We start from the raw sequence: 20,033 nt of genomic DNA, 5'->3' as shown, positions 1-20,033 counted from the left end.
AATCTCGATAGAAACAGAATTTCGATATTTTTCAACGTCACGTTAGTTCGCGCTACCCACGGACGGGCAGATTCAAGAAATGAGATACGACGAAGAGGTGGAACGAACGGTTTGTGAAAACGGTCAGAAGTTTCAAGGAAAGGATTGCCTTCAGGACCAGAACGCGGCGAGATGCTGCCGCCCCGTTGAATAATCGTTCCTGCACTGAATAATAACACTAAGTAAAAATGTTACCTACGAATTCGAGCAAAAAAAAATTGTGCATCTGCAAGCTGAAATCTCAAATTGTTGTCGTTGCCAAATAAGTCGTGCACAACGCAATCCTGTGGTCCCGGAATATGGCTTCGTCCACGAAGAGGTCATGGAAACTCCGTAAGTGACTGTCTCATTCGCAGTTGTATATTCTTTATTTAATACATCAGTCGGTTCGGTGTGCATCTAACGGATTCCGTTCTGGCGCTCTTTCTTCCCTGAGATAAGTAAACAATTCGTGTTTACAAATCTTTCGTTAAGATCCAATAATTAACTGTTCGCTGCATCTTCCTATTATGGTCATAACCTTTTTCAAACCGAAAATATACTGTCTTTATGATGTCATTGGTAGCTGACATCTTGTTCAAGTCATTTTGAAAGAATGATCTGTTTCTCCTTGTACAGAGGATTTTGTTGCCCATTCGTCCAATGTCAATTGCCTGGCACTAGGTCACAAATCTGGACGCGTTTTGGTCACTGGTGGTGATGATAAAAAAGTGAATCTATGGGCAGTTGGAAAGCAGAATTGTATTATGGTACAGTTTTATTTTTTACTTGCAATTGGTTCATTAAAAGGAATATTTCAGTTGGAATACTATAGTTCAATTTTATAGTGTTTAATTTATTATTTGTATAAGCCTGATTTGCTGATTTACAGAGCCTGAGTGGTCATACCACTCCAATAGAATGCGTAAGATTTGGACAGACAGAAGATTTAGTATGCGCTGGCTCGCAAACAGGAGCATTAAAAATTTGGGACCTAGAGCATGCTAAATTAGCCCGTACATTAACTGGGCACAAAGCAGGCATACGTTGTATGGACTTTCATCCTTATGGAGAATTATTAGCATCAGGAAGTTTAGACACTGCTATTAAACTTTGGGATATCCGAAGGAAAGGTTGTATCTTCACTTATAAGGGACACAATAGGATGGTAAATAGTTTAAAATTTAGTCCTGATGGTCAGTGGATTGCTAGTGCAGGAGAAGAAGGAATGGTTAAGGTAAATGTTATACAAATCCTATTTTGAAATAGTGTCAATTAATATAAGTAATCAATGCCTTCTTTTTGAATCAGTTATGGGATTTAAGGGCTGGTAGACAGTTAAGAGAGTTTTCTGAACACAGAGGTCCAGCAACAACAGTGGAATTTCATCCTCATGAATTCTTACTAGCCAGTGGAAGTGCAGACAGAACAGTTCACTTTTGGGATTTGGAATCTTTTCAACTTGTATCTTCTACAGACCAAAGTCATTCCTCTGCAATCAGGTATTTACCAACTCTGTAGAATTTTTATTGCTATTAAAGGTTTCTGCTAATTTATAAATATTTTTTCTTTTGGATAGATGCCTCTACTTCAGTCAGGGTGGAGAATGTCTTTTTGCTGGTTGCCATGATGTATTAAAAGTTTATGGTTGGGAACCAGGTAGAACATTAGATTCAGTCCCAACTGGCTGGGGAAAGGTACAGGATATAGCCATCGCTCAAAATCAACTGGTAAGATAGTTGTTCATTGATTTCCTGTATACATAATAATTTATGAATTAAGAATTGTGTTTATTGGTTATTTAGATTGGTGCAAGTTTTCACACCGCAAACATTGTTTTGTACGTGTGTGACTTAAAGAAAATTGCTCCATTAGGGGGAGTATCAACATCCGGTTCTCCATTTAGTCATGGGAATTCGTTAAGGAAAAGTTTTTCTAGGGAAAGGCCACCTGGATTAAAAAAACACACGTAAGTTTAATAAATAAATGTCATGTATTTTGTTATGTTTTTTTATACCTAATGTTTTGCTTATAGATTAGATGTACGGACCATAGAAGAAGCAGACAAGTCTGGAACTGATCCTGAAGATGAAGCAACATATGCAGATATTCCTAATGTCACTGAATATCATGACATATTTCAACCTAACAGGTCATGTAAGTACAATATAAAATTGTAACCATTACTCATTCTTTGTTGCAAGATCTGTGTCTCACAACATATTCAATTTCTCTTTTTGTTCTAACTCTTAATTACTCACCTACAATCACGAATCTGAAAATATAAATGCATTTAAAATTTGAATGTTCTGCTGTATGGTTTGTGAATGAGCATGCTATGCACGATGTGTTTCAGTGTCTCGCACTCCACCTCCAGAACCTGAGGCTTTCCCGGAGCCTCAAGATGTAGGTGAGTTCTCTTTTATAGCAAACTCTTCTTACCTATTTTCTTTTCTTACTCCAATATTGCATGAATGCCAGTGTATAAATACTTGTATGGTTTACATAAAGTTTCAACTTTACATTGTTTCGCGTGCTTTCTTTTTACAGATCCTACACAGCCACAGATACTACAAAATCTTTCTACCTCAATGTCAAATTTAAATACGGTGGATACAGAAGAAGTTCCACCTATCTCATCACCGTCATCTCCGCCTCCACCCGCACCAACGTTATCATTGACAAAACCTGTACCAGTTCGTGTTCAACCGATTAAATCGTCGCCGCCAGTTCAAAGAAATATAATCACGAGTACTAGCCAAATAAAAGCAAACCTTCAAGCAAATAACGGTCTTGGTAGAACATCAAAAAATCTCGCGTCTATACCACCTCTAAGACAAAACATTACACCTCTTCCCGGGAAAAAAAGCGGTCCTACCAATGATATAGGAACACTTCCACAACCTTTGGGCCCGCAAAGGTCAAACTCTACGCTGACGCCACGTGTAGCACCAATGGCTGCTGTTCTTCCAGTAATGGATGATGGTAAACTAAAGAACAGAGCACCTAGCCCGGATTCTCCTAAGCATTACTTGAAAAGACAGAGTAGCTGCAGAGATGGAGAACAGGGTTACGAAAGCGATTACCCGGTACAGTAAGTATAGATACTTGAAGCGTAGATATTAGCGTATATACAACAGTGACAATTATCGGAAGTGCGTTTAACGTTCTTGCAGAATTAATAATATAAGGCACAGCCCCTCCGACCCTGCGTTAAACAGGCCAAATTCTGCGCAATCTAGGTCTACTTCGCTGAACAGAAACTTTGCTACCTCAACGTCGCTGTCTGCGCGCAACGCTTCCACAACCACGACATTCGTTATAAAGAAAGCAAATAAAGCTCAAGTGCCCCCAAATCCTAAGTTAGAGGTCCGTGCGTCTCAAATAAGGCCCAATATCGAGAACACGGAGAAAGGCGAATTTGTCCCCATAAGCGCCGATAAACCTTACGGCTTGGACGTTGAAACTTTTCTACCAGTGAGTTTTTACTATTTTGTCGATAAATAAAACAGTGTTTTAAACATTAACTTTATAAAATAGCATTGTCTTCCCTTTTTTTTATAGAACCATTTTGCAACTTCAACTGGGTTGGGTTTCTCGCAAATGGGAGTTCTTAATGAAATGTCAGAAGCCGAAGTACTCAACAGCATGATGCGCGGTCATGAATCGATGATGGCAGTACTCACAAGTCGTCATCGTTCTTTACAAATTATTTACTCTTTGTGGCACAATAAAGATCTTAAGGTAATTGATCAACTTCCATTATTGTACGTAAAATAGTAGCTAAGACAAGATTGTAAATTTTCAGGCTGCGGTGGAATCTGCTGTGGCAATGAACGATCTTTCAGTTATTGTGGATCTATTGGGGATACTGACATTAAAACCGTAAGTAATATGATTTCATGAACAATTGAAGAACATTATTGACTTCTGAGTTCTTATAATTTGTTTTTTATTTTCTTCAACTTTTTATTTACAGGACTATGTGGAACTTGGATCTCTGTAACTCTCTACTTGGTCCAATTGGTGATCTACTACAAAGTAAATATGAAATGTGAGTAAAAATCTTTCTTTAACACTTCTTTATTTCTTGTTTCACAACTTTTATTTTATTTTACGTCTCCTTTTAAATGTCTCCAATTACACTTACTTTTCATATTTCACACTTTTATAAAAACTATTGAGATTTAAAAAACCTTTAAATTCTTAAAGAGGTCATTTCTCATCCCATTATTATTTTTTCTTCTCTTTTTTTCTATATTGATTAAAAGTTTGAAACACATGCCTATTCACGCGTATCCTCTAACGTTACTTCAATTTCTATCGTGAAACACAACACGGTTGGTGAATTAAAGAAAATCGAGACACCCCTGTGTGGGGTGAGTTCTCGAATGGCGGATGAGAGGGTAAACAGGGTATTTCGAGTGGGGTCGCGTACACTTCACGTAGCACGGCTGCCTGTATGGGAATGGCTAATTCAACGAACAGGGAAATACGAGGCGAGAAGAAGGGTTCACGAAAATTAGCCGAAACAATGGAAGATAGTGGCAGATGCAAATTCGAGCTTCGAATCCTCGGCTGTCGCGGGTATTATTGTTGAATCTTAAAACTCGAAGGGCCACGCATATGTTGACGCACTCCATGGACAGTTACGGACAGTAAGTCCTTTTCTTTCTTGGCACTGACAGCCGATCATGAATATTAATGATGGCGTAGGAAGTTGGATATGGCTGTGACGCATTCTTGAAAAGCATACTTTCGCTCGTAAACCTTATTGATATTGGTGTTTATTCAAAGTATGAAAAAATTATCATTCCAAATATTAACACGATAATAATTGGATTGTAAATTATTTTTTGACAACAGCTTTAGGTAAGGAGCGGAAGAACGGCAATAGCTCGTTCGATCGATGCTCGAAACAGTGTAATTAACCGGTGCTCAGTTACAAGCTGTTGCTATTGCGCTGTCGTGACGAGAAACGAGCATTTCCTTTCACGTGTGCATTGGTTATCCATTTCTTCCTGCCCATTCTTCCTCTAATTACGCACACAATGCGCATTATAAATTGTACACGCCTGTTAACGTCGAGTGGATTGCGCGCCACATATATCTCGTTGCTCCGTCTTAATCGTCCTTTAAAAGAAAGAAAGTATGAATTTCATTGAGCAATGAATGGAATCATATTTATGGAATCATATTTGGATTATTCTAATTTCAGATATATAGAATCGTTTTGCAGTTGGTTTCTGCAAGTTTGATCAGAGTAAATCCTTTTAGTTAAATAGATTTATATAATTACAGAAACTTTCCTATGTTAATTGAACGAGAAACCAATATCAATTCTATAATCCAGTGATCTAATAATAGCACATCCGTTTAGAATGCGAGTTTACCAGTCCGGAAAATTGCCGTCCTGTTCGTTACGCCGCCACTTATTGCGACCATCATCGTCTCCGCGTTTTGCCTCCTTATTTGTCATTGCTATTATTAGAAAGAAAAAAGCAACAGAAAAATGATTATTGTACAATTTGTCAAGAACTATATCTTTTAATCTTTTATGTTTCCTATCATATTCTTTTAGTTAATATAATATCTCTTAAATCTTAGAATCTATTTTATCACTGATGAAATATTCTGACCAGAATGGATTAAAATGATTAATCGTGAATTACCATTTTCATTTTAAATCTTAGTGAAGATCTATTGATTCCTTATATGTGATTATACAAATCTTTCAAATCTTATAATTGGTTAAGGTCTTGCATTTTATCACCAATGGTACGTTCTAATTCGAATTAATTGGAAGTTAATATTGACGTAATATTCTAATCAGAATGAACTAGAAATTACTACACACACATAAATTACCATTTCATTTTAAACCTCAATTAGGATCTAAAAATTTATCGATTACCATGTTTATCATTGACTATAAAAGTATTTGAAGCTTAATTTATGTCTTACATATTATCACACGTTACATTCTAATCAAAACTAATTAGAAGTCACTAGTCGTACATTAGCATTTTTATTTTCAAATTTCAATTAGGATATAAAAATTTACCGAGCACGAATGAGTATTTGGAAAGTCATTAAAACAAAAGAATGTTACGTGCAGGTAGATATTTTGTTAACACGCAAGTACAAGTTTCTCGTTTCTTCTGCTTTTTCCTGAGCGTTTATGGTTGTTGACCACGTCCGTTCAGAAATTAACCGATACCGTAAAAGTGAATTCAGACTAATTTGTTGGTCGCTCAGCAGCTGCCATTCGCAATTACTCGACGCAATAATTGAGTTCGTGTGTCTTCGTACCCATTTTTCTCTATCTATTACCGTTTTCTGCCTTTGTTTCGCTCTATGATCAGCTTGAAACGAAAAGAAACTAATTATCAAGTCGTACACTTTCGTTGATCGTGAAATTTATGAGAAAACTGTGACTTTTAGGAATATAAAGTAGCTCTAATGAAGATTTTACTGGCGATAAATACATATCGCGAAACGAGACAATTAAGATCAATCTAGTTTAATAACGTGTGTTTCTTTCATCATTTAATCGTGTCAGATAATCTTTCCTTCTCAGAGTGTTCTTAAAGCCTAACACAGTAATAAAATTAGTCTTGTGCATAAACAATCTACTTCTGAAAGAAATGTGAAAAAATATATTTGCCAGTGTATGTATTAAGATTATTGTATTGTATACAGATTAATGGTAAAGACAAATAAATTCTCTTAAAACAGATATCATTTGTTGAAAATTGAACTTTGAATCTCGAAAGCCAAACTTGTCATGAATTCGCACTGATTATGGTACTTTCGAGTTATGGTTGGACAACTATCGAAAGGGTGAATCCAGCCAGGAAATTGTCAGCTAAATATACACATCTCGGTGTCGTAATGCAGCACAGTTTGCATATAACTACTCGGCATTTTCACGGCTCGTTCGTCACGGGCTTTCGTCCTGGTCAAAGGTGGTAGGCTCGTGAGAAAAAAAAAGAGCACGTCGAGAAATATTTGATCCGACGTCACGTGCCACACGATAAAGGGATCGCCACACCATCATCGATACTTCCCCTCCTTCTCAATATTTATAAATACGAAAGATATTTTTAAAAAGAAATATTTTTTTCACAAAGATGAACATTTAATAATGAAAGCTATCAATCCAGGAAAAGAAGATTTGCAGAAATTAAAATTTGGAAAATTTTTCGTAGGTGAAGTTAAACGTTAACAGGAGAATCTGTATACACGTGCTCGCGAAGGTTTCCAAATTTAGAACAAAGTTCTTTATATAGATACAAATATTACACATTACGTTATTTTCGTGTTTTAATATAATATATCAAATAATTTTATATAATATTATATAATAGTTAATAGATTTTAATAATTGAGAAGATTTTTATGGGAAAAGTGTACTTTCCCGTGGGCGATCGTGATACAAAATGTTCGTAGAAGGTAGAGAGATGAACGTTGAACGTTATGTGGAACATTTATGAGGCGGTGCGCGGATTCGTCTCGCTGATTCGAACGGGAGCTCGCGCAAACCCTTTATCGCCGGTCGAAAGCGAGCGTGTCGAATCGCGGGGCCAAGCCTTTCGTGCCTTTCGTTATTTATTGGCATCGTTATGGGGTAATAACACGTTTTGGAACAAACTAGCCGTGACAAGCACCGGTGGGTGCCAGGATCGAGGCTTTCTCATCCTTTGCTCTTTTGTGAATCTGGCATACTTTTCGAAATCAGCGTCGTAGAATATCGAGTAATGATTAATTAGTGATTTATAGGATTTTCTTTTATTTTGACGTTGAAAGTAAAAGAATTAAAGAAAATCTTGAAGAAGATTTTCAATAAAAGGCTATAAATAATACGTCGGCTTTCTCTTTATTACTGTTTCAGGTACATAACAGTGGGATGTTCGGGGTTGAGATTAATTCTACGAAATTTCGCATCGGTGATCAAGTCGAACGTGGAAGCTCCACTTCACACGATCGGCGTGGACGTTTCGCGAGAAGAACGGTGAGTATATTGTATCTTTTAAATCCCAACAAAATCCGATTATTTTTTCCCCCGCCTTTTAACTACCCCCCGCCCCCCTCCCATCTGATTATAAAGAAATAGTATTGCTACTATAAACTATATAAGTGAAAAAGAATTGGTTTTATATGCACAGATACCACAAGTGCCTCTCCTGTTACGAGAAGCTCTCGACGATCAGAGGTGTTCTATTAAAGAAACAGACGACACCAGGTAAATTGGGTGCCTTGTTCCGCGAGATGGTCGTATTAATACGAAGTCTCGAGTGACCACGGCTGAGGCATTTGGTGAACTCGACCGCCAGACTCGTCGTTACCTGACAAAAAATCGAGAAAGCTCGAGTAAAGAGAAGCAGATGTACATTGAACACGATGGGGAATCATCAGCGCGCTTTCGAGCTGCTTTATTCCGGAAAGCTTGGCGGATCGGTTCGTCGAGAATCGCCTCTTCCTTCTCCCCTCGGCTCCTTTCGAGTCCTAGCTTCCGATTGGCGGCACGTTCCAAGGGAAACAAACGAGTACCGTGGAACACCTGCGAGATTGACGACCCGATGATGTCAAAATAATGCTGTGAAAGAAGAAAAAGAGATTTTCTTCCCTCTCTCTTTTTTTTTTTTTTTTAATTACACGATGGAAACAATCGACGAAGAGACTTAGAGTCAATGTTGTATTGATTGAATGTTGGCGATGAACTCGATGCACGTTATCGAGACTGTATACAACGTTTGCTGACCCTATGTGCACAAGAGTATTCAGCCTGTTTTAAAGAGAAACGGGTACACCTTGAACAGTGAAGTCTGAACGAGAAAAATTTCCACTACCGCGAACTGCTGTATTAATTCGTCGATCCGAATTTTAGAAGTTTCTCGGAGTAGAGATCGATGCTTGGACTATAAAGATGTTAAACTGATGATTATTGTAAAATATTATATTATACAGGATGTGGTAGGACGTGCAGTACAGCGAGGCAGGGTGTGATTTTAGATGTGAAAATTAGTTGCGAGTGAAGAATACAATTTTTTCGCTTAACGTTATAACTACCAAATTAACGGATTACGGATTTATTATAAAATACAATTTGGCTACTAAAATATGCAACTGCTCTTGGTAAAATTAATGTTGGCTTTTATCGAGTTTTAGTATTAAAACCTTGTTTTATGAGAAAGTCGACACTGAAATTCTGTAAAGTATACGTGCAATTGATTATATTCGGATTTAGTATTTATACTAATAAGCAGTATTATGATAAATACTGTCTTACGTACACATTATTGAATGATGAAAGTAATGTTCTTTTCGACACTTTCCGAATCAGAAAGCTGTCTTGATTTTGTACTACACTGTTCGTATGATCGGGTAAAATCCAATGATTGTTATAAGACAAGTTATAACAAAGTTATATTCACAGTTGTTATAAGAAACCACTGTGATTGTTTGACCAATGGAAACAGGCTGCAAGTAAACAAAACAGTTTGAAAGTGAAACACAATCCATACCAGATGGTTTATAGATAAGAAAATAAACGGAAAAATAGTGAAGTGTATGCATACTCAATAAATTTATAAATTGAATTTTCTCAAAAAACGGGACTTCAAATGAAAAAATTCTATTCTTTATTTTCGGTTCGTCTTTACATGTAAGATCACTCTCTGCCATTTTATACTACATGCTGTACTCTGTATGATATATTGCACTACATATGCATGTATATAAAATTTGATGCACGCGTTGCTTCGCGGACAATACGAATAAGAATAAAACGGTGTCGCGGAGATGAAATTTTTCTCGATGTAATTACTCACGCGTCCGCGAGAAAATGCGACACTGCGGTATTATTGACGGCCTTCTTGCCAGTCTTGTGTTGATTTATACAAGCGAGTAACCCCAACTGAATCTATAAAATACACAAACACGCGTGAGAAGAGAAAGACGAAGATGCTTAACGACAAGTGAGTTAATTAAGAAATATAAAATAGGTAGTAACACTTTTTTTCTAGAAGTAACAGAAAGAGATAAAATAACAAATTGTATTTTTGCAAGAGCCATTTGCGTCCGTTCATTAATAAAAAAAAAAAGGAAAAAAAGAAGGTACTCTAATTGTAGGTATGTCTTTAAATCCCTGATATGTCGCACGAATATACAAACGAGAGAAAAAAATTGTGTCGAAGCTCCTCGTGAGTGAAAGAAGCGCAAAGAGGAAAACTAAAATGATTCCTTCGAAGTTCGATCATTCGATGACGACACGAAAACAGAGTGAAGTGCGATTTAAGGATAATTATTCGAAAAGGAGACGAGAATATTTTACTTCATCTTTCTTTTATTATTAGGTTGTAACATATGTTTGTCTCGTTTCCTCTATTTGCAAATACAGATAAAACTAGGATGAATTTATGTTACAACTCAATATATCTTTCTGTTTATTATATTCTTTACTCTTACATATATTATTTTCAGAATTTTACAAGAGGTTTTGAAGCGAGCATAAATTGAAACAAATTGGAAGTTTCAAAAAGAAGGACGGAGAAGTTAAATATGTAGTTACGGAAGAAACACGAAGGTCTCGTTGAACAGACGAATCCAAAGATCGTTTTGAATTTTCTTTGTTCGAGTGCGGGACGAATCGATCGTTCCACGCGCACAACGTTTCTTTCACTGTTCCCCATGTTCGATTCTCGTCTCTTTTTCAGTGGTCCCTGTGATGCCAGCTTAACTTGTTCCCTTTATCCGTCTTACTCTTCGTCCGTTCACCAGCGAGTTATCTCAAGTTTCTAAAGACCGCATTACGAGAAATTTCATAGCAGAAGAAAAATTAAAATATGGTTCAAAATTGAAATGAAAATTGTGTGGATGAAACGAAAGGAAAATGTGAAAGATAAACAGAAGCGAAAATGAAATTCTTTCGAAATGAAACGAACTAAGATATTTTATACTATCGTAATTGGAGATTGCAAAAGGTGAAATCACTCGTATCATAGCTTTTACAAACTGCATACAATAATATTTCATAGAAATCATTATTGAATATTTGGAAGGAGAATGTTTTTTCAGAGATTTTGGATTTCACTTTTTTTGCACGTCGTAGAGGTACTGCAAACCTTTCGACATCTTGTTCCAGTGACAATTTTTGGGATCAGAGAAGCAATCGATCGATGAATGTAACAAAAGAAAAAAAAAGATTACGTAGCGTTATTTTTTTAAATCTAACGGGGGGGAAACGTATTTTATCTGGAGGGACGAGCGTTTTGCGTTTAGTTTAAGAATCCCTTCTCGTAGATGTATTTAAACAAGAAAAAGAGAAAACTAATGTTGAGAGGTATTTGTTTTAATCATTGTATTTTTCGATTATTTAATAATCAGTATTCTTTTATCAACGAAACTTTTGAGCGATCCCATCGGGAACCGAATGGTACATCCCGATCATCTTTGTGTGTTCAAAGTTGTCATATGCTTTTTTCAACACCAAAACGGTAATTACTACGTTACGAGAAAGTTGGAAGAATTCATTGGGATATGTAACACTTTATAGAAAATGTACGATATCTTTCATCTTCATAAGAATTTTATCAATAACCTGTTTTTATACCATGTGATCAAGTAAATTACCTTTATTGCTGAAACATCGATATTTTTTGTGATCCTGTTGCATATCAGTCTTTGTACACTTTTACACTAACTTTATAAGCTTTCGATTTTGAAAGACGACTTTGATCGAAGATTCAAAGCTTCTTAATTTTATTTTTATTTATATGATTCTTACGGAAGAGTAGAACAATCTTTTGGAAAAGAATAGAGAAAGAAGGAATTGAACATGGTTTTTAACTGTCGTTTATACTTCTTCGATCCCGTAGAATTCTCGATGGAACAGAGGTGGCAAAGGAACGAATTGGAGCGCTCAAAACTCAATCTTTGATACACAATCTAACGCCGTTTTAACTAAGCGACAAAATAAGAGAAGAAAAACAAAGAATAAGAGCGAATCCAGAGAAAATAAAAGAAAGAAAGCACGAGGAGATTAACTCGTCGTCAGTTCCGTCCAACCGTATTTTTGTAAGGGAGAGAAAGTGCGAGAGCCACGAGAGGAAGTGTGAGTGTGCGTATTATTCCTTCGGTCATCAACTTCCGGATGCGCTATTAACACGTTGGCTATGATTGTTACAACATTTTTACATATTTTTCCAAGGTTTTGCAGTTAATCGCCGCATGTGAGTTCACTTGGGATTCAAACATTTAGAACCTCTTCCATCGAAATTTATTGTTAATCCTTTGTGATCCAAGTTGATACGATGAAACTTTTCAATAATCACAAAGTTTTTTTGAAGAAGCTTAATCTTCCATACGAAAACAAGCTACAATATTTAGTTCAGTAAAAAGATATAAAAATGGATAAAAGATATCGATAGAATAGAATCTCAATTCCAATTTGAGATAACACTGAAAAGTGTTAATTATTCTAATAAACTTCGATCGATCGACATCAATTCATCTATTATAAGGAATGTGAGCTGTCCAATGAAGCGAGGAAGATAGTATTTCATAGCCAAGGTGTTAACAAGTTGAACAAAGAGTTGACGAAGCGCATCCTCATGCACGAGGAAACAATCGGGTTTCCTCTTGTTCGACCACAATGTACATACATACATATACGTAAATCGCCTTCGTTGTTTAAGCCTTTGCACTTCTAACGAACAAATACTACGAGCTGTCTACGCTCAATTAATTGTAACTCGACACACCGAACAGATATCGTAGTAGAGCTTACGATTGTAATTTAGGATTAATCGAACGTAAAGTATATAGATTATAACTTACAAGTGATTCCGATCCTCCGCGCGTTATGAACACACATGCTCATAGCTCGTAGAGATCGTTTTATTATAAGCATTTTCTTATTTTATCTTCTTGTTTTTGTTTTGTATATCATTTTCATCGTGCCAGTTTAATCGTATATAGAAAGACACTGTTTTCTTTTCCTTTTATTTTTTAATTATGAAGATTATTGCTATGTCTATTATAGATATTATGTGGAAGACGATCAAAGAAGAATTCAAATTCTTTTTTCGTTCTATTTTTTGTTTTGTATTGTTAAGGGATTTTTATCGACTAATAATTACGATAATAAATTACGATCACGATATTGTAATCGTACGAATGATATACATAATGCAATTAATTACAAAATGGTTCATTGATGAGGACGTATGGTTATAGGACGAAGATTAATATTATACGAAGCTATTAATCGTCTACTAGAACGTTCTAGTTTTGTACGTTAATGTAAATAACAATAACGATATTTTCTATATATACTAATTATAATATTTCCTCGTACTATTTGCGATCGCACCAGTGCAAAGGATTAAAGGCCCGTGAAGAACGCGCAGGGACGATGTATTTAATTACATTATTTTATCTGTTCGGTTTTTCGTATGTCTCGAAAGAACTTGTGCGAGACGGTACTACGTTTAAATGAAATTTCAAAATTTTGCTATATTCGAGTTCTCGTTGGACTGACATCTTTTTTAAAGATTAATAATGATATAATAATAGTAATAACATATTATGATAATTAATAATTAATAGAAACCTAGATAATTAGATTATGCAATTTCCAATAGGCCTGGATTATTCACATCTGGACTAATAAATTTACTTTACTACTAAGCCTAATTAGTGTTAATATAGTGTAAGCAATGAATTGGTATAATTTTAGAGTAGTACCGTCGTTTTTTCTTTAATGTAATTTTACTTTTAACGCGTGATTGTGATTCCCTCTGTGAAAATAGAAAATAACGGTGAGTCCAATTTTATCAAAAAAAAAAAAAAATATATATATATAAAAAGTGTTCCACTACGAAACTAATAAACTTTGTCAGCATATTTACAGAGCTATTCTAAACGAAAAATGTTATGTAAATAATGATGTATGTAGGATTATTTCAGTCTGTTAGCTATAAGCTTCAACATTTTAAATGTCTTCGCGTTTTTATATGATAATGACAAAATGAGAAAATATCGTGTCTTAGGTCGGGCAAGGAAAAATATCAAAAACAAGAAAGTGGCAGAAATAATCTTATGTAAGGATGCACGAAGTCGCACAATTTCAAATAAATAATTAATCAAAAAGTTAAGTAGCTTCGATACATCTGATCATTGTTTGTGCTTTACAATACATTTCCCATATCTAGAAAACGAAGATGAATCGACACATTTTTTACTTGGAACAACATCGTGGACATGCTGACAAAATTTATGATCTGGTCGTGGAATACCCTGTATATTCACTATTTATAGAGTGCTGAAATCAAGATACACAGAGGGAAATGATTTTGTAAGATTCTTCAGAGATTGAACTCAATCGATTTTTGTAACTCAACGAGCTTGTCTTTTTGGCTGTCTTTAACATTTATCAATTTTTTCGTTCCCATGCGACGTTCCTCGTTTAACGCGTAAAACTAATCGACCTTAGCGTTTAAGGATCGGCCACGGAACAAACTGAACGTCCGCGTATGGACAGCTGAGAACAAATAATAACTCTACTGAAAATTTAAAAGACTTACGCTTATTACTTCCTTTCCATTTAATAGAAAATATACCAGGACAATAATTCTACTGAAACGAAAAATTTCGGAAATTTACGTTCAGAAGTTTCCTTTTCGTATAACAGAAAATTATCATACATTGATCATATTGTATATGTGATAATATGTGAATAACACGGAACGTATAAAGAGTTTATCCGAGAATTATCCGAGTCGCTTGGGGAGCATTTACACGGCGCGAAACTAAAAAAGTCGAATCTTTGTTGTACGATCGATTAAATCCTCCATGAAACTCATCCATCACCTTCCGTCTAATTTTTTTAGACGACAAAAGAGACACGAGACTGCAGGCGATAAAAAAAGAGGGAAGTATCATCGCTGATCAAGATTCTTGCATGGAAAAGTCGGTAGGACGATCGAGATACCGTGAAACGAAGTGCAAATATTCGTAATCCGTGAAATATCACGGCAGTTCTAAAACGAGCTACGCGTGCCGGCTGTTTGCATCTAGATTATGTATTCATGGGATTATGAGAGCACAGAGAGGGGTAACCGTGTCCTACAACCCTTCATCGATCAGAGAAATCATATCAACGAAAACTATCGCCGAAACGGACTATCGTTATATCGAAAATGCACGTGAAACAATTTTCTTTTTAACTCAGGTGAAAATAAATCGAGATCGTATAATTTGTATAACGATAAAGTAAGGAAAACTTTCGAGTGATATAATAAGAGTTGAAATAGGTGGATTCATTCGACGGGAATTTACTTAATTGGATACTATATAATTAAAATCTCTTTCGACTAAATAGAGTTCATATAGTCAGATTTCTGCTGCAATATGAGCTGATATTTTCTAGGCTTTTTCTGAAATACTCAATCATTTATTAAACGAAGACATTAATGAAGATAAAAATTAATGGAAAATATTTCAAAAATATATTGATGATATTATTTATAATTAAACGGTCGAGTAAAATTTTGGTGCTTGTTCTTGAAATTCATGCAGGGATGTCGCAACGGCGAGTCAGGTGCACTGTCGGGATCTGACGACGAAAACAAGAATTCTCGAATGTGAAAGGAAAGCCGGCCGTTCTTGTTGTGACGGAGATAAGTTAAGCTCTCTTCTTGTCGCCACCTCGAGCGTCGAAAATGCTGTTTTCTCACAAAACGCCGGCAACAATGCCACCAAGGACGACGTGAACGACGTGAACGACAGACTAGCCCCGCGTAAGCGGATTATCCCTAACCGTAGAAAGCGATACTCAAATACACCTACGCTCGGGAATCAATGATTCGTGTACACATCAGCATTCGCGTCTTTTATTGTCATCGATCTTCAGAGCCATTCTTCTCGTTTTCTTCTCTTTTTTTTTCGACTCTCCTCTCGTCATCGTATACTCCGTAGTGCGTAATCACTATCTGCTGGAGATCTTCTTCATGGAGAGGAAGCTCATTCAACTCTCTATCTTTTTTTTCGCTCCTTAGTTTCCTTTGTAAACGCTGTACACGATCGAGAGTATGCCGATAGTAAAGATTCATAGTTAGTGGAATTTTCTCAGGAATTGGAAGAACAAGACGCAACAGTGTTACGTACCGTTGATGTAGAAATGATTATAATATTAATTTATTAAGAATCGAGCGACGAAATAACTCGTGAAGTCGAAATATTTACGTATTCGCGAAGACTCTACCGCTAAGAAACACGAACTTTTCATAGAACATAATTCACATATATCGTTCTATTGCAGAATCGCACGTCCTCTAACTGACGTGTTCTTGACTTAGTCGCTTCTCAATTCTCTTAGAAAAAGCTTCCTGGCCATGCATCATATAAATAATTTCACTCTCTGAAACAACAAAAAGGAACAAGTAGGAAGAAGGAGTGGAGCGCTACATACAAGCAAAAGTAAGTATAGTACTGTGCAAATGTCTTACGCTTTATACTGTTACACCTTGAAAATGTGTTTGTAAATTTCTATAACGCGATTCGATGAGATAACAAAGTAGAAATGATGAACACATTGATATGGACTAATGTTATCTATAATTTTCCTGTTTTAAATGAATATAATAAAGAAAACTCATGGAAACTATTCAAAATGACCTGTCGAAATGCTGTAGAAATGGAGAAAGTGTAATAGCTTAGGTAACAATTTATAATTTCCTTGATAATTTTTTATCCTAGAGATCGCTTAAAAATAATGTTTCTAAATAGGAATATCGTTTCAAGTAAAAAAGATCTAGAAAAACGGGAGGCCAGAAACGGGACGAAATATTCTTCGAACGAACTACGACCCAGGGGGAAAAAAGCAAAACGATGGAGGGACCATTGTACCGTTCCTGTCTTTTGCAATTTAGACACACGATACGCGTGTTCGCACATACACACAGATATACATGTTAAATTATAGAGGCCCAGTCGAATACTATAGAAATCATTGGCTCGTAAATATATTTGTGCCAGGGGTTGGATGGTGGCCATCCGGCGATGGGATTGGCTAATTACGATGCAGAGGGGTAAAACTGACGTCACTGGGCGTGCACAAGCTACGATTGGCCATAGGTAAGGGATGGAAACAGCCACGAGGGATGAATAGTTCCCCTCTTTCCTCTTAGTTGCGTATACGTGAAATCTACGGGGTGTACGTGAAATTTTCAGCAAGAGGGGACGGTTCGAGAAAGGGAGGATGTACTCGGAATGAAAAGGGGACAAAGGAAAGGAGAGGAAAGGCGGTACTTTCGCATAGTTAATCGATAGCATCTCTTTTTCCAGCTATTGTCTAGGCTCTTACCCTGTCACCAACAGAAACTGAAACCGTATCCGAATTCTCTGTATGTTGCATGGCTTTTTTGAGGGATGTACTTGCGTCAAGCTTTAATATAACGAGGAACGTTTAGTTTCACGAAAAGAGGTGCATATGCAGATTGTTCAGTACCATCTGTAGCAGCTTATAGAATATGCACACACTTATTGTTCTTATATTTAGAGAAACGAAAACAGGAGGATTGAAGATTCTTTTCTATAGATTCTATAACTTTGTTTCATACGATTTAAATAACAATGGCGTTATTACATATTTCTCTGGATACGAGAAACGATTGCGATTCTGGGTAGACGTCAGTCAGGTTCTCGAAGGAATGTATGAAAAGGATGAAATAGGAAATGGCTAAAGTGGAGTCCTAAAGTGTTGGCCAGGAGTCACGATAATTCAAGGAGGTCACGCACACGCCAGATGGATCCCGTGTTCTCCGTTACTCTATATGCGTGCACGACGCGTGGATTTCGTTGGACCTCTGCACGATATTTGCAGCTGGCAGGCGTACGTAAGAAACGAGCTAGCACGTGCTCCTTTCCACGAGTATATATATATATGTACATCTCAGTGAAGACTTCTAGAATCCACGAATTTAGTCTCAAAGCTGGGAGAAATTCGATTCTTGCGAAGAGAGAGATAGAGAAGCATTCTTCGTGTATAAATAATACTCTTTAACATACTCTAGGAGTAGAAGAAAATATAATACTAATATTAACGCCTACACTCTCGAATTCTTTTGATAAGTTATTAATTAACCAAACGATAAATATATTTAATAGTAGTAGTAGTAGTAGCAGCACTTTGGATTTTTTGTGCGATAAATGCATTCATTTTCAGTAAAACTGGTAAAACAAAATCACGGGGAAAGTTTATGTTTCTACTACATATCTAATATGTACATACAATATAATAATTAATAAGAAACAGCTTTTTTCGCAAGGTAAAAAGAACTCAGTCCTGAAACTGAACACACAGTATCAATGATATTTATTTGCAATAAAATATTACACTAATATTGTATAATAAAATATGATTCATCTTAGACATTCTATATTCTGCTATTTAGAAAGACAAAGAAACAGTGCAGCGTTGTTTCAGTGGTAAAATTGGAATAGTTATTCGCGAGTCGACCGATTGCGTTGAAATAATGTTCCATGACACCGCAAATTCGCTCCAGCGATCCAACAAGCTGTCCAGCATCCGCAAAAGGCGAACCGTTATCGTCTGGCCACCGCGTATCGTCGACAGCATTGTCAACCGATGCGCGTGGTCGGCGATCAACGTGACGAGACCTTGCGTGTACCTCTTAGATATAGGATTACGGTATCGATATCGAATTATACGCCGTCTTGAATCGATACCGGTGGAGAAAAAACTCACCCGACTTCTCTCCATTTTGTGATGGTGGATAGAACGGGAGACGGAGGATCCTCCTTCGTTTGCCATGGTATAGAATCGACCTTAACCCTACTGCAGTCCTTGAATTTTTATGCCTGAATCACACTCACGTTTTAATGAAAAGAAAGATGTTTAACGCCTTAACAAAATTTTTAACAGAAGAACGGGAGGAAAGAAAAGTTCTATTTTTTCCTTTAAATTTAAGAAATTTAGGTAAAGAGAAAAAGTTGGGTTGAAGATGCTTGAAAGAACATTGCAGAGCTAAGCGAATTTTCTTTGGTTTAATTACGATAGTGTTCGTTAACATGATCAATTACAAAATAGGAGATCCATAAATTAACGAATTACTATATCTAAAAGATCTCAAGAAATTCCATTCGCGAATCAACTCGTGTTCCACGATTAATCGAAAAATAAATCATTGGATTTGTTCTTCTAAAAATACTACAAGTTGGCAAATATCTTCTTCTAATCGTATCATTTCAATTCTTCGAAATTACAATGTGGAAATACAAGAATTCAATGAAAGTAGAAAAGAAAAGAAATAATGTGAATTGGTAAGTTTCTTTTATGCGGTTTGACGCTGATGCTCTGTTGCCAATTTCTCGTCGTTGTACTCGTTGTTGCTCGTCGATGCACGATCACCATAACCTGCGTCCTACTCCATTCACGAAGACAAAGTAACCATGTAATCGAGCTTCTCCGAGGAAGCTCCTTCCGATCCACTGTCTTTTTTTTTTTCTACTTTTGTCCCTCCGTCGTTGATTTCGTTCCTTTTTCCTCCGTATGCTCCGTTTCGTTCCATCGATAATCACTTGAAAACGAACAAATTGGGTGAAACTGCTGGGACGAGGGATTGAAATTTTATGTTATATAAAATTAAAAATTTTATGCCAGTCATTTTGACTGGTATGATAGTTGTAGTGTTAAAGATTTTCAATAGTAAAAGTTGTAAATTACGATAGAGGACTAATTGTGAGTAGTTTGTCTCACTAAAGTAGCAAAGGGGACGTTGAAGGGAAAATTGTACCACTTGAGAAATCGTGACTCCCGAGGCGGCTCGTCGCGTCAAAATAGACATCTGCGTTCTCGATCCTTTGAGGACCTCTTCAGACCTCTTTGAAAACCTCCGTGGAGAGGTCCTGAAGGGTCAGATTGCGCAAACAGGGTCGACAAACAGACACGAGAACTATTTTCTATTTCCGGCTAGAGCACGCGTGCAAAG

General features: G+C 36.4%; 1 protein-coding gene across 3 annotated transcripts; it reads left to right on the top strand.

The window, feature by feature from the left end:
• Positions 1-20: 20 nt before the first annotated feature.
• Positions 21-11,342, top strand: LOC117211303 (katanin p80 WD40 repeat-containing subunit B1). Of its 3 annotated transcripts, none has more exons than XM_033455017.1 (15): positions 21-372; positions 658-788; positions 911-1,255; positions 1,330-1,520; positions 1,598-1,748; positions 1,824-1,987; positions 2,054-2,175; positions 2,375-2,428; positions 2,569-3,112; positions 3,261-3,495; positions 3,583-3,762; positions 3,827-3,903; positions 3,998-4,072; positions 7,913-8,032; positions 8,187-11,342. In XM_033455017.1, the coding sequence occupies exons 1-15, from the start codon at positions 339-341 to the stop codon at positions 8,317-8,319; spliced, it is 2,556 nt and encodes an 851-aa protein (XP_033310908.1). In that variant the 5' UTR covers positions 21-338; the 3' UTR covers positions 8,320-11,342. The 3 variants fall into 3 exon arrangements, with proteins under 3 accessions (XP_033310908.1, XP_033310906.1, XP_033310907.1); XM_033455015.1 differs by having other exon boundaries at positions 26-372; positions 3,195-3,495; XM_033455016.1 differs by lacking the exon at positions 2,375-2,428 and having other exon boundaries at positions 26-372; positions 3,195-3,495.
• The last annotated feature ends 8,691 nt before the right edge of the window (positions 11,343-20,033 follow it).

The sequence above is a fragment of the Bombus bifarius genome, unplaced genomic scaffold (genome assembly GCF_011952205.1).
Source record: "Bombus bifarius isolate JDL3187 unplaced genomic scaffold, Bbif_JDL3187 scf7180000008232, whole genome shotgun sequence".
Taxonomy (NCBI): Eukaryota; Metazoa; Arthropoda; class Insecta; order Hymenoptera; family Apidae; genus Bombus; species Bombus bifarius.
Note: the sequence above shows the minus strand (reverse complement) of the source record. Positions and strands in the feature narration are given on the sequence as shown.